General features: G+C 34.6%; 2 protein-coding genes across 2 annotated transcripts in view; one reads left to right on the top strand and one right to left on the bottom strand.

Moving 5' to 3' along the window:
* The window catches only part of LOAG_17192 (fibronectin type III domain-containing protein), a gene marked incomplete at its 5' end in the record, with an annotated part of 9,428 nt that extends 3,109 nt beyond the window's left edge, over nucleotides 1–6,319 (top strand). The window contains 20 exons of the mRNA XM_020449855.1: nucleotides 401–473; nucleotides 703–878; nucleotides 969–1,122; nucleotides 1,237–1,472; nucleotides 1,584–1,671; nucleotides 2,068–2,181; nucleotides 2,289–2,435; nucleotides 2,526–2,658; nucleotides 2,771–2,891; nucleotides 3,002–3,118; nucleotides 3,211–3,362; nucleotides 3,491–3,652; nucleotides 3,724–3,895; nucleotides 4,091–4,174; nucleotides 4,336–4,512; nucleotides 4,644–4,804; nucleotides 4,937–5,030; nucleotides 5,224–5,454; nucleotides 5,632–5,745; nucleotides 6,032–6,319. Coding sequence (XP_020306565.1) covers nucleotides 401–473; nucleotides 703–878; nucleotides 969–1,122; nucleotides 1,237–1,472; nucleotides 1,584–1,671; nucleotides 2,068–2,181; nucleotides 2,289–2,435; nucleotides 2,526–2,658; nucleotides 2,771–2,891; nucleotides 3,002–3,118; nucleotides 3,211–3,362; nucleotides 3,491–3,652; nucleotides 3,724–3,895; nucleotides 4,091–4,174; nucleotides 4,336–4,512; nucleotides 4,644–4,804; nucleotides 4,937–5,030; nucleotides 5,224–5,454; nucleotides 5,632–5,745; nucleotides 6,032–6,109 — 2,784 coding nt within the window. The 3' untranslated portion in view covers nucleotides 6,110–6,319. The remainder of the gene's footprint in view (nucleotides 1–400; nucleotides 474–702; nucleotides 879–968; nucleotides 1,123–1,236; nucleotides 1,473–1,583; nucleotides 1,672–2,067; nucleotides 2,182–2,288; nucleotides 2,436–2,525; nucleotides 2,659–2,770; nucleotides 2,892–3,001; nucleotides 3,119–3,210; nucleotides 3,363–3,490; nucleotides 3,653–3,723; nucleotides 3,896–4,090; nucleotides 4,175–4,335; nucleotides 4,513–4,643; nucleotides 4,805–4,936; nucleotides 5,031–5,223; nucleotides 5,455–5,631; nucleotides 5,746–6,031) is intronic.
* Nucleotides 6,320–12,701: 6,382 nt separating this feature from the next.
* On the bottom strand, nucleotides 12,702–13,854 carry LOAG_07001 (hypothetical protein; the record flags this gene model as incomplete). Its single annotated transcript, XM_003142535.1, has 2 exons — nucleotides 12,702–13,074; nucleotides 13,796–13,854. 2 exons carry the CDS (start codon nucleotides 13,852–13,854, stop codon nucleotides 12,702–12,704), a joined length of 432 nt encoding a protein of 143 aa, XP_003142583.1.
* Between the last annotated feature and the right edge of the window lie 2,176 nt (nucleotides 13,855–16,030).

Raw genomic sequence — 16,030 nt, 5'->3', positions numbered from 1 at the left:
TGGTGTACCTTCAGCTACTTCGGCAAGTGTGCAACTGCGACTGGATTATGATTTCCATTCTGATTTCAGTAAGCGTACATTGTTATTTGATAGTAACTTGCAATTGGGATTGAGTTGTATGGTTCAACTTTTTTAGACGGCTGGAGGGGGGCAGCTCCTGGTCGACCTTACGTGTTACTGCTTGATTCTGATCGCATTGTATTAGAATGGGCGCCAGCAATCGCGAATCCTGGCTCTGCGCCCGTGGCGGGCTACGAGGTATGTTATGAATTTAATTTGGATAAGAATTGCTGAAACACATGGGGAAAAGTTGCTGTTATAAGTTACATAGACGTAACTTATTTCAGTAGATTTTTTTGAAGTTCGCTGATTTTCTTTTTGTTTATTTCCGCTTTTGTAGGTTAGTTACCGTGCAGATGGCAGTGGTTGGATACAATCAAATGATCATTTAATAACAACATGCAGAACTGAAGGTTTGAACTTTATCTAATATATTTGTATTCTCGATTTAGTCCAATATATACCAGTTGTGTTTGTATCCAACCATTAACATTCTGTCAGGAGTGATGTCTATAAAAGATTTTATAAATGGACATTTTATTCATCAGTTACTCAATTTCGTCAGTCAACTTTCTGATCACCAGTATACAGTTGGGTAATTATTTAGTATTTCGGTTACTTAACTGCCTTTCGGCTTTACAGTACTGAACTTGAAGCCGAATGGGGAATACGAATTCCGAGTGGTAGCGAAAACTGCCGATGGCCCATCTGAACCAAGTCTGTCGTCCGGTTTTATCCAATTGAAACCACCTGTTCCGTCTCGTGTTCCACCTAGGACGAAGGCAGAAAGTAGCTTTTCTCCTCCTGGACAACCACAGGTTCGTGAAAACTCCGATTGCGAAACGATAATGAACTCGTTTTCAATATAACTTCATCACTATTATATGCATATTTTTCCATTTTTATAGATAGAGGAGCTTGAATTGAACTGGGTACGCTTATACTGGACAGAAGGTGGATCACCAGATAATCCTCCAGCTTCATATATTGTTGAATATCGGGAAATAGGTGATCCATTATGGTATACCGCGACACCGGCTGTCTGTATCACATCCTATACTGGTAATTTCAGAAACCTTGTTTATGCTGATTAGTCTGTAATGATTTTTACGGAATAGCTCGAAATAAGATTTCGCTGCTAATTTTTTGTGAAAAAATAGAATGACATGTTTTCAGTGGAATGTCTCCGTCCAAATTCCACTTATGAATTCCGCATAATTGCGCGTGCTCATGATGGTAGTGTATCAGCACCTTCAGCAGTTTCTGATGTTGTACAATTGCGACCGTCCATCAAGCCTGGAATCTTGCATGGAGTTCCAGCAAAACCGCAGCCACCAGAATATGTAGACTTCGGTAGCGGCGATCGTGTAACACTCTGCTGGTTTCCGGCTGCTAGTTCTTTGCCGGTACAGGTAAAACTAAAGTTATCAACAATAGGAATTGCTGAAGGAAAAAAGATACACTTCTTTTTTCCCATCTTTGGCTGCCTTCAGGGATAGTTTTTGATTTTTGATGCCATTCAGGGCTATGATGTTGAATTCCGAGACCATCAACAAGATGCTGCTTGGTACAAGGTTAATGAAATGCTTATTCGCTCCTGCAAAATGACAGGTATTTTGGAATATGAATATTTGATTTTTACGAGTTTCTTCTTTTTCTGATTTTATTGATATTGTGTTGACTTTTTTGGATACAAAGAAAAGAAGCTTCTGTCACTCGGAAATGTAAGCATAATGCAAATGTGATTTAAGGATTATACCTTCTTACTCCTTTTAATTCTTTATTCTTTACATTCTTCTTACTTCCCATTCTTTCAAACATTAATATGCGATTCGATTCGACTGATAAATACTACACAAATATCTGTTTGCCAATCATCATTTCAAATAATTGATCAAACGTAGTTATTTAAATGTCAAGATTTTTAGGGCGCTATAACTCGAGATCTATTGCTACACTATTCAGAAAATTAATCGTATATTATAGCATTTAAATATTATTCTGCAGTTGGCGATCTTATACCCGGTCATGAATACCAGTTCCGCGTTATAGCATGTAATTCTGTTGGTTGCTCAGTACCTTCAGATCCTTCGCCAGCAGTACACATAGGAATATCTTACAGTAATTGCTTTACTGATAGTTTTGTTCTGAAAAAAAAAAAAAGATTGGATTGTTATTTTAATGAAATGCGTTGTTGACTTTATGATTTTTTTAATCATTTTTTTTAGATGGAAATGATTGTTACGTGGAAGCAGCAAGTTATGGCTCTATCCCATTACTTCAGGATGAAATTGTACACGAATCTCCACCTTTGCCTGATCGTGACGATTCTCCACCACCGATACGCAGGAAATTTCTTCGTGAAAGAGACGGTTGTTAGCTTTTCAATATTTAATGAAGATAACATTGTTTTAAAATGCTCTGATGTACTTTCTGAGTGATAGTAGGTGTTCTGAAACTTTCAGTGCACTGGAGAGATCCAACGCTGAGAGAGGTCATTGAATATTTGGATAGTGCAAATGAGGTTGAACAACTCAATGCATCAGGTTACTTGCAGCATTTGACCTATAATGATAATGCTATCAAAGAGGAGACGAGGTAATTTTTTTTCTAGAAACCTTATTCCCTGGTTCCATGTGATTAAAGAAAAATATACATGAAAATTATAAATAGTTTTTGCTTTAATTAGAAATAGCAATTTGATTTACAGAGAACTGGATGGAATTCCTAAACTTGTTCGTCTACTTGGTAGCGATGTACCTGATATACAAAAAAATGTTTGCGGTTGTTTGAAGAATCTATCGTTCGGAAAAGAAAATGATGAAAATAAGGTAAATTTGTATTCTACAAAGTGATAATTAGGTTGAATCGGAAGTGTTTAAATAATACGGGCACAAGAGTAATCCTGCAAATTTACTGAAAAATTTTTTCCTTTTGTTAGCGTGCTATTAATGGCGCAGGTGGAATCGTTGCTTTAGCAGCTCTCTTGAGGCAAACTCGTGATGTGCAAGTGATGGAAGAAGTCACTGCTACGCTGTGGAATCTCTCAAGCTGCGATGTAAGTGACTATGATGACTATGATTTTGAAAAAGATTTGTGATGTATATCTATACAGAGTTCCTGAAAGTAAATAGAGTAATGGATTTGTAGGATTTAAAACCAACAATACTTAATCAAGTTTCGGAGCCAATAAATCAGCGTATTGTTATACCTGGTTCTGGTTTAACTGGGAGTAATGCGGAAAGTGGACGTAATATGTCACACAGCATCAACATGTTCAAAAACGGAACTGGTGTTTTAAGGCAAATTTCATTATTTCAAAAAAGCTTTACAACATCACTTTATTTAAATCTTGTAACGAATTCATTCATTTCCATAAAGAGCTTATGATTTTCAAGATGATTTGGAATTAGAAGACGTGGATTTTCAGGAATGTTTCGGCTGCTTCCTCAAATGCCCGAAAAATACTTCGTAGATGTCCCGGTTTGATCGAAAGCTTTGTACACTATTTGCATCATGCAGTTTTGAGAAATCAGATTGATACACGTACTGTCGAGAATGTTGTGTGCACTTTACGCAATCTTAGTTACCGGCATGTTTTATTTCACGTTAATTCTTGCCCTTTAAAAAAATTACAGTAACAAACAACTTATATCTTTCTAGAATCCAAGAAGTGAAGGACGAAAATTACGATCCTAAAGCTGATTTTGAAACTATGCAGAGGGAGCGCAGTAAATCGGCTCCTTCAGAAAGTCCCAAAAACAGAAAGAAAGAGTCTAGTAAAAAGAAGAAAATTGGACAAAGTACTGCAATGAATGGATCAGAAAGTGTGGCGGTACCTTTTTTCATTTCAGTGTCCTTGGTAATTTATGTTGTTTCCTGTGATTAAAAAGTACCAATGTTATTTATAGAAAAGTATCTTGTGGCATAAAGGACGTACAACATGCTTCTGTTTCTTCCCCCTCGAGTTTTTTCTGAATTCATGATTTGTTTATGAGTGAATAAAATCAGTTCTAAAGAGCTTTTGTAGGGAGTGGAGTTGTTATGGCAACCGCAGCTCGTGAAACTATATTTGAAGTTGTTGCAGGAAACGTCGAACCCTGAAATTCTGGAGGTATTGTTTATGAGTACTTGTTTAGAGGTTGTCGTTTTTATCCCTCTTCTTTACGGGTACGCATTTATTTAAAATATGTAAGCTCTATTGCGATCGAAACGTGAAATTTCTGTTATTCATTAGTAAATCTTGATAAATATGGTTTTGTATGGTTTTGTTAGGCATCTGCTGGTGCAATACAGAACCTTGCTGCGTGCCACTTCGAACCATCGATTAATGTTAGGGCCTGTATTCGTACAGAAAAAGGTTTGCCTGTGCTTGTGGAACTATTGAGACTGAATGACGACAAAGTTGTTTGCGCTGTAACAACAGCTCTACGTAATCTATCGCTTGATCAGGTCGATATTTGCGCTTTATTAAAATTTATCTAGTTAATGATTTTCGCACCAGATTTTTAACCACTATTCCTTGCCAAGCTTTATATGATTTTTATTAATGCGGTACAAATGCAAGGGTGCATCTGTTGTAGCGAAATCGCGAACTGATCGGCAAATATGCGATGAAAGATCTAGTGGCAAAGTTACCTCGAGCTGACCAACAATTTCGAGATCCAAATGTGAGCGATGCAACAATTGGTGCAATTTTGGGCATATTATTTGAAACTGTCAAGCATTCTGCAGACTTTACAAGGTTCTTGATCTTTCTGAGCTTCACCAGTCAGATTTTTAAAGTTTGAATTATTTGAAGATTATTTTAGATATCATCCTCACTTGAAAACGAAGTGAGCGTAACTTTCCATATTAAATCCATACATTGTTTCAGAAATATCCATGAATGCGGAGGAACCGACCGACTGCGAAATTTAGCTAGTTCACATCCTATATATAGCACCCGTATTTGCAAATACGCATCACAGGTTGTCTAAGTTATCCTTGTTTGACTTTTTCAGTTCGCTACTAGTGGCAACCCGTCATTTTTGTCTATACTTCCTTTTATGAATAGACTTTTGATTCGGTAACGATCAAATGAGTAAATAGCAGACGTTGGCAAGGCCACAACTCACCGGATGTCTTAGATAAGGGGTGATAATATTGCTGATGGTCTTACAGGTTCTTTACTTGATGTGGCAGCACAGAGAACTTCATGATGGCTTCAGACGGAGCGGTTTGAAAGAATCAGACTTCTATTCTGGAACAACAATCCGTGCCCGTGATGCAACAACACTCTCTCGACCGATATCATCACAAGGCGCTGAGCGGCCAACACATTTAAAAAATGAAAATCTTGATGACAGTGCGAGCACATACGGTGCCGGAAGATACGATACATTGGATAGTAGGGTATGCTGATTGACGTTTCACATAATTGTTTTTTAGGATATGAAACTTTGTGATTTGCTAAAGTCATAACTTTCCTTGAATATGTGGGATACCGCGAATCAATCCTTGTTGTTTTGGCAAACTTATTTAAAAGCATGCCTGTTTTAGTATCCATTTGACAAATTTCTCTTCTTGCAGGCCAGTGCACCAGAAGATTGTGCATATGACAAGACTTCTCCTGAGAGTAATCCACAAAATCTTTCTCTACAAACTCGCAATAGTGGAATGCACTCGTTTAGATCTCATAACCAGGTTTATTCTTCAAAAATAATATCTCAATATTACTAAAATAATGCTAGTATGATAGTGTCCAGAATTTAATTTAATGCCAAAACAAAACACTGCAAATTTGTTATTGTTATTGTATCGTTAAACAACTGATTCCATTTGAAATTGGCAAACGAAGTTTGGATCTTTTTTCAGAAGTACAATCTTTTTGCGCTTATTTACTTGAATAAATTTTATCCCTCTCCACCCTTTTAATTATCTCCTTTACCAAGTAAATTAGAGTATGTCCTAGGTAAAAAAGAATTTTAAGGCTGGTGAACCACTGTACGCTTCGGTGCATAAGCGCAGTGAACGTCGTAGCCCAACGGGTGGTGATAGCTGGGTATGAACTGCAGATGTGAACGAAATTCGTATACGTCATCATTACTCAGCGTTGAAAAGAATAAGCTTGCATAAAATTAAGAACTGATTATGTTAAAGTAATATTCAAATGACGACGCATTTCACACAGCGTATGCCATAGGTGTTATCCACCGGTTACTTTTATCGCCGTCAATAACTGTTTTCTATTTTATTCGTCTTCGTCAATTAAAAGTGCAACAATTCCTTTGTTTTGTTTAACTGTTTATCTCTTTATCAGTGATTTCATAAAAAGGAATTTGGTTTATGGTACCAGGTCTCATTTCACCTTTTCTACAGTACTGAAAACCTTATACCTGCTAAACTGAGACGTTTAGAATCTCTGAAACTATATCCGTATAAAGCAAGACCTCATGTTATTGTTTGGCTTATTGGAAGGGGATAATACGAGTTGATAATTCTGATGATTTCTAGAATCATCGGCTTTCAAAAGCCTCACTTTTCATTTCTCCTGTACTCCTTCAGTCACTTGTCGTCTAGGATCAGAAATAGTGGAATATAAGAGCTTATTGATACCAAATTTTTCTTAGTTAATTGTAATTAAAAGTGATCTCTGAGCGTTTCTAATCCTTTTCTTCGATAGTTGGAGATTGTTTATTCCTTCTAGTTTTATGAAATTATACATTTCTTCTTGAAAAAAAGCAGTATTTGCATCAATTTTAATAATTTAATGGTACGATGTATTCACTTTCTATCATAATCAATGATTTATATTTTTATATCTCATTTTCCATTAAATTACCCGGGGTGTGACATTTTTCGCTGCTCATAAGGTTGTGGACAATTTCTGTAATTGTGTTTTTCGATATTTTCTGTAATCTGTTCGTTGTTAGTCATCATCTCAAATTGATTTTATTCAACAAATGGTAATTTTGCAGTAAAATAGATCGACCAACCGTAGAGTTTTGCAAATGAATAATAAGTCTAAAAGAAATTTTTATGATCTCAAAGTTGGAACTGCTAAGATTTCAAAATAGTCGTTTCTCAAATTTCTTTATTGCAGGTATGTCTTATTTCATTTCAGTTCATTTTCAACTGTTTTGCTCTTCAGATTGTTAATTAGTATGAATTTTAGAAGATGAGCCGAAATACAGTGAAAAATATTGCGAGTTGCTGTTTGTTTATTTTTTCGGAATTCGAGCCCTTCAATTCCCGAAATATTGCTTATAGTTACATTCTCATTCAATTCACTTAAGATTTCTGTGCTTTATTGTCCGTTGTAGTGTGTATATTTCATATTTAACATCCTCAAATGATATCATCTGTTTCCAAAAATTTGCATTCTGTATTTCGTTTACAAATGAAATATTACTGTATTTTAAACAGTTCCAAATCTTAGTAGGAGTTAATGTCAATTGCACAGCAATTATTCGTAACTGTTATTTATCATCTACACTACTGAATTTCTGTTCGTGTTTAGTTTCAAGAAAAGCCTCATGTTGTGGTCGTAGATATGTTCATGTTACAATTCATAAAGCTATTGGAAATTTCTGGACTTAATGAAGGCTGGCTTATGCTTGCCAGAATTATGGACTGTTTCCAATGAATTATGGACTGTTGCCAATGCTGCGCAACTTTCTCTTTTCAGATGGTTTACTATGGGTACATATTAAGGAATGGAGACTGGCAATTATTTAGTTGAAGAAATGAGCTCCAGCAGCTGGAGTTTCCAAAATATGCAAGATTCCCGCTCCAGGTCCAAGCCCATAATGCTTGACCTGATCTTTTATAGTCCTTATAAAATGGCCATATTTAGAAATCAAACTGTTGTTGTGTTTGCAAATGACTGTAACTCGACATTTATATAACTGTGATTATAAGTCATGACGAAGTGCAATGATCATGATAGCTGGGCATGGCTCCACTATTAGAATAGGATGGCAAAGCATCAATGAAGAGTATAGGTTTGGATCATCATGCACAGAACATAAGAGAAGGAGCCAAAACTGGTGGGAAATACTATAATAAGGGACGGAAATATTCCTGAAATAAATGAAAGGGAATTGTAAAATCTTAAACTGTGGTAATGGTGATTCTTCCGACAGCATTGCTTTTTCATGAAGCTTGCTATGAGAATGAGATGATGAAAACTAATCCATACAAATATTTTTAAACAGAACTGGTTACGCAATAGTTATCGAGACATTCCGTGTTGAGAAAACAATTTTCGGCTCAGATCTAAAATGCAATGGTTTCATTAGGTCGGTCAAGATTCTATTCTTCATTAGCAGCAAATTTATTTGAGCGTTAATTGATATGAAGAGTGCTGCAAATATGTATTATTTGGGCTTGTCATAAAAACTATTGATTTGGGAATGTTTCCCGTTATTTTTAGCATCTTTAATTGGAATTTCATCTCATTGTAAAAATCTTATTGTTTCAAAACAATTTTAGCAAGAGTGAAATTTAACTTTCGAGTTTTGCTTTTTTTCCAGTCGTGCTATAATTGCACAGGTAAAATTAGACTCACTTAAAATAACCAGCATTATGGGTATTCTTTCCCGGTGATTCTAACAAATGGTTTTTCCCACATCATATTTGGGAGGCTATTTAATGCAAAGATTGTTAACTAAGTGTAATACAGTGGTGTCTGCGTATCCTTCAAAGCAATCGTAATTACAGTGGCAGACAAAAAAATTTGCTCACAAATTTCTAAAAATTTAAAATACAGAAATTTAAAAAGGATATTTCGGTCTATTCTTTCCAGTGGATGTGCATTTGAACCACGATAACATATCTATGGATCCTTTGCAGAATCTTTGAAATTTAGACTGGGAAGACATAAAAAAGAGCTTGTAAACTTGCCGAATGATTTATTTTTGCATAATTTCGGGATTGTCACTGAAGTAAAGCTTCATTTCGGTAAAGAACATGAAAGTACATTGCGTAGAGAGGCTAAGAAAGTTGGTGCTGATAACATCAACTAAAAGACGGTTCCAGAGCTTTGAAGTGTCAAGTGAAATAGTAATTGACCACCAACAACATAAATCGGTAAATCGTTCATGTGAAGCATTCTAGCTCGCCAACCCTGACCTCCTAACTGTTTCCTCTTTCTCCTGTCTTCAACCTTTCCATCAATTTCGGGTCAGTCATTTCTTGCACCGAAGAAATAAGTTTTATGCGTTTGAGCTCTAATTAAAGGGATGCTAAATACCTCTATGATCCATATCCCATGCCGTTCGCAACAACTTCTCTCCCAACATCATTTGCATACATTAAAGCATCATTCCGCCCTTTCGCTTTTATACAACTGTGACCACTGCATTTGTTTTATCCAACTCTAAATTCATTTTGAACTGTTGACCTGGCAGGGGGTACAACAGACATTCACGTGTCTGACGCAGAAAATTTATTTCTTTCCATTACTATGCCGTAGATTTCCGATACAGCAGAATATTTAAATGAATTTGTATGATTTGAAATATATAAAATAATTAATTTTCTTCTTAAATGACTTTTTTTTTAAAAAAAAGAGATTTAATTTTCTTAAATAACTTTTTTTTTAAATTTTTTGGATGTATTCGCAGACATACTGTTTTTCAAAACAATTTCAAAAGTTTCTCAGCTACCATAACGTTGCCTGCTTATGCTAGTCAAAGGTGATAAGTAAATAAATTTTAATGAAACTGAAACGATTATCAACTTAATAAAGCACTATAAGAGTGTTAAGTTTATTTTACTACAGTTCAAATAAACATTTTAGAGTCATCACAGGTCAAAGTCTTCAATATGAAACTGAGTGAACCAAAAGATTTGAAAATCGATCTGAAGAATTGCATGAATTTATGCCCAAAATTTTGACAATCTGCAAAACACCTCATATGATTAAAAACAAGTTATTGTGCTTATTTTATAAAAAGCTTTTCATGAAAGGTAAAAATGAAGAATTGCGAGATTTATGAAGTTTATTGACACTTTGAACTTTATCAATAATGTTTTTTTTAAAACATTTGCCGCCTTATCACCGTCATATTTCGAAAACTCTTTGATCATGGAATATGCTTTTTCGTGGTGATCCAGCAAAACGATTAAATAAAATTTCTAGTTATTAAATTTCAAAAAAGGCTTATAATATTAATTATTTCAATGTTCCACTTAATAAATTTGATCATGGTATTACTGGTAGCTTTTTCAAAGTTATATATTTTGCATGTTGCGGGTAGTTTTGGTATTTGAGTTAACATTTCTGGTCATTACCAGAGGAATGCATTATTTTGGGATCATATTAGTGACAAGCAGAAACAAGTGTTACTGCAGCACTTGTCTAGAGATTATGAAACAACAATAATAGTATAAATAACCACTTTCTCAGTATTATTATATGATAAATGTCATTGCATCCGTCAGCTTTTCATAATTTACGACAATTAGGTGATTAAATCAATAGTGCAGAACTCATTTCTATATATGGCGGGAGGATAGCAGAAATTATCTAGATTTTTTTTGATTGAGACAGTTTTTGGATTTTTGGCATCATCAATGCATTTGTTTCCTTTTAATTCGGAATCTTTCAATCAAACGAAAATTCACTGATTTATGATGATAGTCTTCGTTTTTTAATTTGATCTGTTATTTGGTAATTGCAATTCCACAGTTTCATTTCGACAATTAAGTGGTGACAGTAACAAGACGTCCTACCAATTCAGAAAATACTACAAGTCGCTTCTCCAAATGTTTTCTGAGACAGCCTAACAGAAATCTTTTAGAAATATATAATGGTGCTAACGATCCATTAGCTGGTCTTGAAACAGTTTAACAGGTATGAAAGCATTTAGGAAAGCAATTATTTATTTAGCACTGGAGCAGCATAACTTTATACTGATTTTGCCACGATTTGTTCATCTTTCACTAATAATTCCAAAAAAAAAAGAAGCAGAATCATCTAATGTTCATAAAAGATCAGAAAATGGAAAAGATTGCAAGATTGTAATAAAAAAATTCCTCTTCAAAAGGAATATTTTCTAGGCTCAAATCTCAGTGCAATATTGTATGATTTGTATTGAACAGCCATCGTAGACAAATTCAAAGTTTTTGTAGTTGATGTGACCATAAAGTTCAAAATTTATGCATCATGACTGTACTCAAATCAAAAAGAGCTATCTCAGTGGCATTGCAAATAGGTGCTGATAAATAGTTTTCGGAAGGAGCGATCACGTTTGGGATTCTAACACAAGTAACAAAGCAATTTGTTTACAAGAACAGCTAGCTGAAATATCAGTAATTCGGACAATCTGGCATATTATAATAATATTTTTCTGATTCATTCGTTCTTCCACCCTTCGAAGTTATTACACCAATACGATGAAATGTCCAAGTCATATTTCTCATGAACTAAATAAATTATCTCGAAAATTCAAATAAAAGCATCGTTTTTACCACCCAAATATTCTTTAAATTAGCCATTCATTAACTAACGTTTTGAACAGCTCCAATAGAAATTATGGCAGTGTTGGCGTGTATAGGTTTTCAAATTCAGCAGTTTATAGGGAAAAGAAATCTTTGTTACTGGCGAAAAAAAAAACTCAACATCTCGAGTAATCGATGCGAAATAGCGGTAACATAATTAGAGAAGCAAATTTAGAATTTCAATAACTTCGGTTGCTTTAGCAGTACTAAAACCAAAAGATGAAACATTAAAGATTCGGATACAGTCGACCAAAAAGAAATGATTTCCACTGCTGAACCAATCTCGCCTAATATTGTTATTTCTTTTACAAAAATAATATACCGATTTTGTTTCCACAATTATGTTACATAAAACGAAATTTAGTGATTGGTCTTGATTATAAAATTATGAATGCACGAATTTGTCGGGTAAGTTTGCCTATAGTCTTTGCCCATAATATAATGAGTATAGTATTTCTGTACGACCGGTGCACTATTTTTCTCCACACATCTTTTCTTCGTCACACTCTTGAAAAAAGAAAATGAAAAATCGAAATTTTGATTAATTGCTCTATTTTGACTTTTAGTTATCGTTAGAAGGCCGTACACTTTAAGAACCTTTAAATGAAAAGTAAAAGAGCGGATGAAAGAAGCTTGTAACATTTCAGGTGACGTCAATCACCTTACTAAGAAAAATAGATAAATATAAAATGTCAATCAGTTATTTTTTTTCACAGCCTAATATAGCAATAGCATCAAAAGAAGAGTACTGCAACATGCCTGCCATACACTTGTTGGAATTTTGGGATCAAAGGTCAAATGAAGTAAGTTTTCCTACTTTACCCATCTCTCTTTTCAAGCCATCAATATTTAGCGCAAAATGTCATGTCGCCTATTTATGTTATATGAAAGAGCTACTAAAATGAATAAATTAATATCTAAATTATCAGCAGCAGTCCTCAGCATATTGCACTTAGATATTGATTCATTTGACACTCCAGAATTTTTACAGCAAAATCTTGTAGTATTACATCTTGAAGTTTCATACTGAGAACTTAGTAACAAATTATCATATATGTATTGATGCATTTCCAATTGTCCATCATGTGAGTGAAATAAGCTCCATAATTTGCATATTTTGCACTATTTAAATGACACCATATGGTGCTGGGTAGTCATTTTAGAAATTCTGGTTTGTAACCAGGTCGGTGAGTCATTAATGACCAAGCAGGTGAGTTAATTAAGATTAACTTTAATTTTATCAAGGAAGAGTCATGGTGATCTGTGAGAGGAAGAGTTGTACCGGCTGGATTCATAAGGTTCCACTCGTCTAGAGTATGAATAGGGAAAGCAAGAAGAAAGATAAAAGACTGGAGGGCGTGGATATGGACAGCTGGGAGGACATCGTCGACCATCATCGCATTTGCATTTGTCAAATATCGTTTATTCAAAATGGGCGAAGAATGCTCATTTTGAACTGTCGCAGAACCACAAATCTCGACGACAAATCTCGTCATTTTTAATACCAAGCATTGATCTTTTTTTATCCTGAATGACATCAAAATTTAGATTTTAGTTCCATAAACTTTAGGTCTCACTAAGCTTCATTCTCGTTAAGTTTCCACCATTTATTTCATTTTGACCTTATTTTCACTACGTTCAATGAATATCCAGAATTGTAGTTGGCTGTTTTGATATAACTGCTTGAATGGAGGACAAGGATAGTTCTCAAATGCTGAGCTATAAAAAGGTTGGAGAGAGCAAGGTATTAAATGGTTCTATCCATTTTAATTAACTTGCAAAAGCGGTTCGTGAGAAATGTAGAATATTAGGACTAATTGACAACTGAAGATGAAAATCGAAAACTATCCCCTCAAAATGTACTCAATAATGCAGTTCGTGTATGTATTCTTTCAATCATGTATTTGTACATCTTTTATGAGAATGAACAAAGCAGGAGAAATGGGAAACGATTTGTTGGAGAAACTGATAAAACAGGATTCAGGAAGGAGAGGATGGAAAGGAGGAAGTTGTCAATGATGAATTTTAACAGAGTAAGGCACATTTATTGAGGGAGAACGGACGAGGTTGAGACATATTCGTGCCAAACTTAGAACTAATTCATTTGGGTCCAAATTCTGTTTCAATAAATGAACTATCCTATATTTACCATCATCGGAGTGTCATTGTCGTGGTTGTTCGTCATCAAATCTCACCCATTTGTGATTGTTATCACATGTTGGTGGCACCTACACATACATAGACATACACAGGTATGTATGTGTATGTGCCGACAAACATATTCGACCACGTGTCCTGCTGTGGCATTACATGCCTGTTTATCATCTATTCATCCCCGTTTTCACGATGCGACAAAGTAACGACAAACATAACCTTCCCCTATAGCACAGATGGATACAGGCATTCAGAACACTGTCTGCAACTCGTTTTGTTCAATTTACCGTACTCCTTCGAATCCTCCGTTTTCATCTCTGGCGCGTTCCAAACATTTGGATTTCGTATTTCTATCAAGTTGTAGTCTTTCGAACTTGAAACTCAAAAACAGCAATAAGTCAACATTTCTTATTAAATATGAATGACCACAATTCTCCGATTTATGGATTGATACAGTATTAATCAGCAAAAATTTACTTACATATTCTTTGTGAAATAATTTTATCATTGATTAGAGAAATACTGAATAAATGTCTCTTGAATATAGGATTCAATTTCTTAACTTACGGAATTGTAAGTTTTTGTTGTAATTTGAAATAGCGCAACAGAAGCTGTTGACCCATCAAGCTCGATGGGGAAAGTATAAGAGATAAGTTGGTTGTTTAGGAGACATATGATGCTGCTTACTCATAACATTGTTCACAATGATTGATCCTAATTGAATGATAAATCCTTGGGGACTGTTTTATTTCATATCACACGGAACGTCTATAAATATAGTGTTGGATAGAAGGGCATGTGGACAACACGGATTGCCGTTCTTGGCACAATGGCCAGGAGCATCAAACCATTCACTCTAACGGTTGCCAAGAAGCTTTCGTTATAGAATATTCTAATTATAGTTTTACAAGTTTCGTAGTTAAAATGTATAATAAAAGTTGCAGAAATGATAAACCTAAGCAAGTGTTCTCAGCAACCTTATTTTTTCGAATTCTTAAATTTCACAAAATATTTACCAGGAATTGGTGTAAGTATGACGAATGAAATGTAATAGAGTTTAATCGACGTGTGGGCTCAAATCAAATCGTACGCAAGAAAGAAGTTATAGATGTTGGTCACTGAAAAAGCGGCATGAGAGTTTTCTTTTCTTGTTTACCTATTTATTTACTTTAACAATTGTCACACCTCACTTTTAACATTTAGTTATTTTTACAACTATGATTCAAGTCAGCAAATGTTAGGATTAGCTCCAATAAGTTTTCTGAATTTTCCTTCATCACCAAAAAAGAAAACAATGCATTGAGAAATTTTGTTCTAAATTTTCATTTTACTGGTTTAAAGACTTTCCCTCCTCCCAACTACATACCAAGTACTGTAACTTCTAAAAATTTTGAAAATTAAGTGAAAACTCTTGAGACTAATGAAGACCATGTAACAACAATATTTGTTTTATAGAATAGTAAAGCACTCCAGAAAAAAAATTCTGATAATATGAATTTCATTTTTTAAACACTGCCAAGATTATCTAACGGAGATATTATATGTCTCTTAATGGTAAAGTGTTAATTATTTACAAACAGATGATTCTTCAGAGAGGTATAAATGCATTTGACACCTGTATGCCCGTTTATCGCGACACTGGATCTAATCCATAATCAGTAAACATCATCACTTAACCATATCAAATAACGACCAATGATCCCTCTCTTCTCTTATTTATCGTGACCTGTGCTTTTCTCAATTAAAAAAAAAAAAAAAAAAAAAACCATTCAAAATTTTTTTTGAAATTACTATTGTAAAGTTATTGACTTTTAGAATAAAATTGAAAAATTCCTAAGTTTTGAAAGTAAAAAGAGCATAATCACCAACCATTTTTGACTAAAATTTTTATGCGAATTTCAAAGCTCATTGTTGACTATTTTGAATGCTCATCAAATTTAGCATCACTAGTTTTATCATTGCTACTACGAACGTCACCATCATCATCGATTTCATATTGCCATTGTTTAGCCTATCGTTATCATTCAATTATTTCCATCAACATCATTATCATTATCATGGTAATAATGGTCGTTAGCGTTGGTAGCCATCATTGATGCTGCATTTGCGCTGTCTCTTTCTCAGCGGGGGAAATTATCTTCCGGCTCATTGCTTCTCATAGCACCAATGAAGGAAGACGAAGCCAACAGTGAAAGGCAACCGTTGAGCTTCTTCAACAAGCACCAAACATTGATGAGCCAGCTTACTCTTTACTAGATTTAATGCGTTTCAACTGCACAAGCCTTATTCTTCTTGTCTCGAAATATTTTATTATAATTATAAATTCATG

The sequence above is a fragment of the Loa loa genome (genome assembly GCF_000183805.2).
Source record: "Loa loa unplaced genomic scaffold supercont3.48, whole genome shotgun sequence".
NCBI classification, from domain to species: Eukaryota; Metazoa; Nematoda; class Chromadorea; order Rhabditida; family Onchocercidae; genus Loa; species Loa loa.
This window is presented reverse-complemented; position numbering and strand designations above follow the sequence as displayed.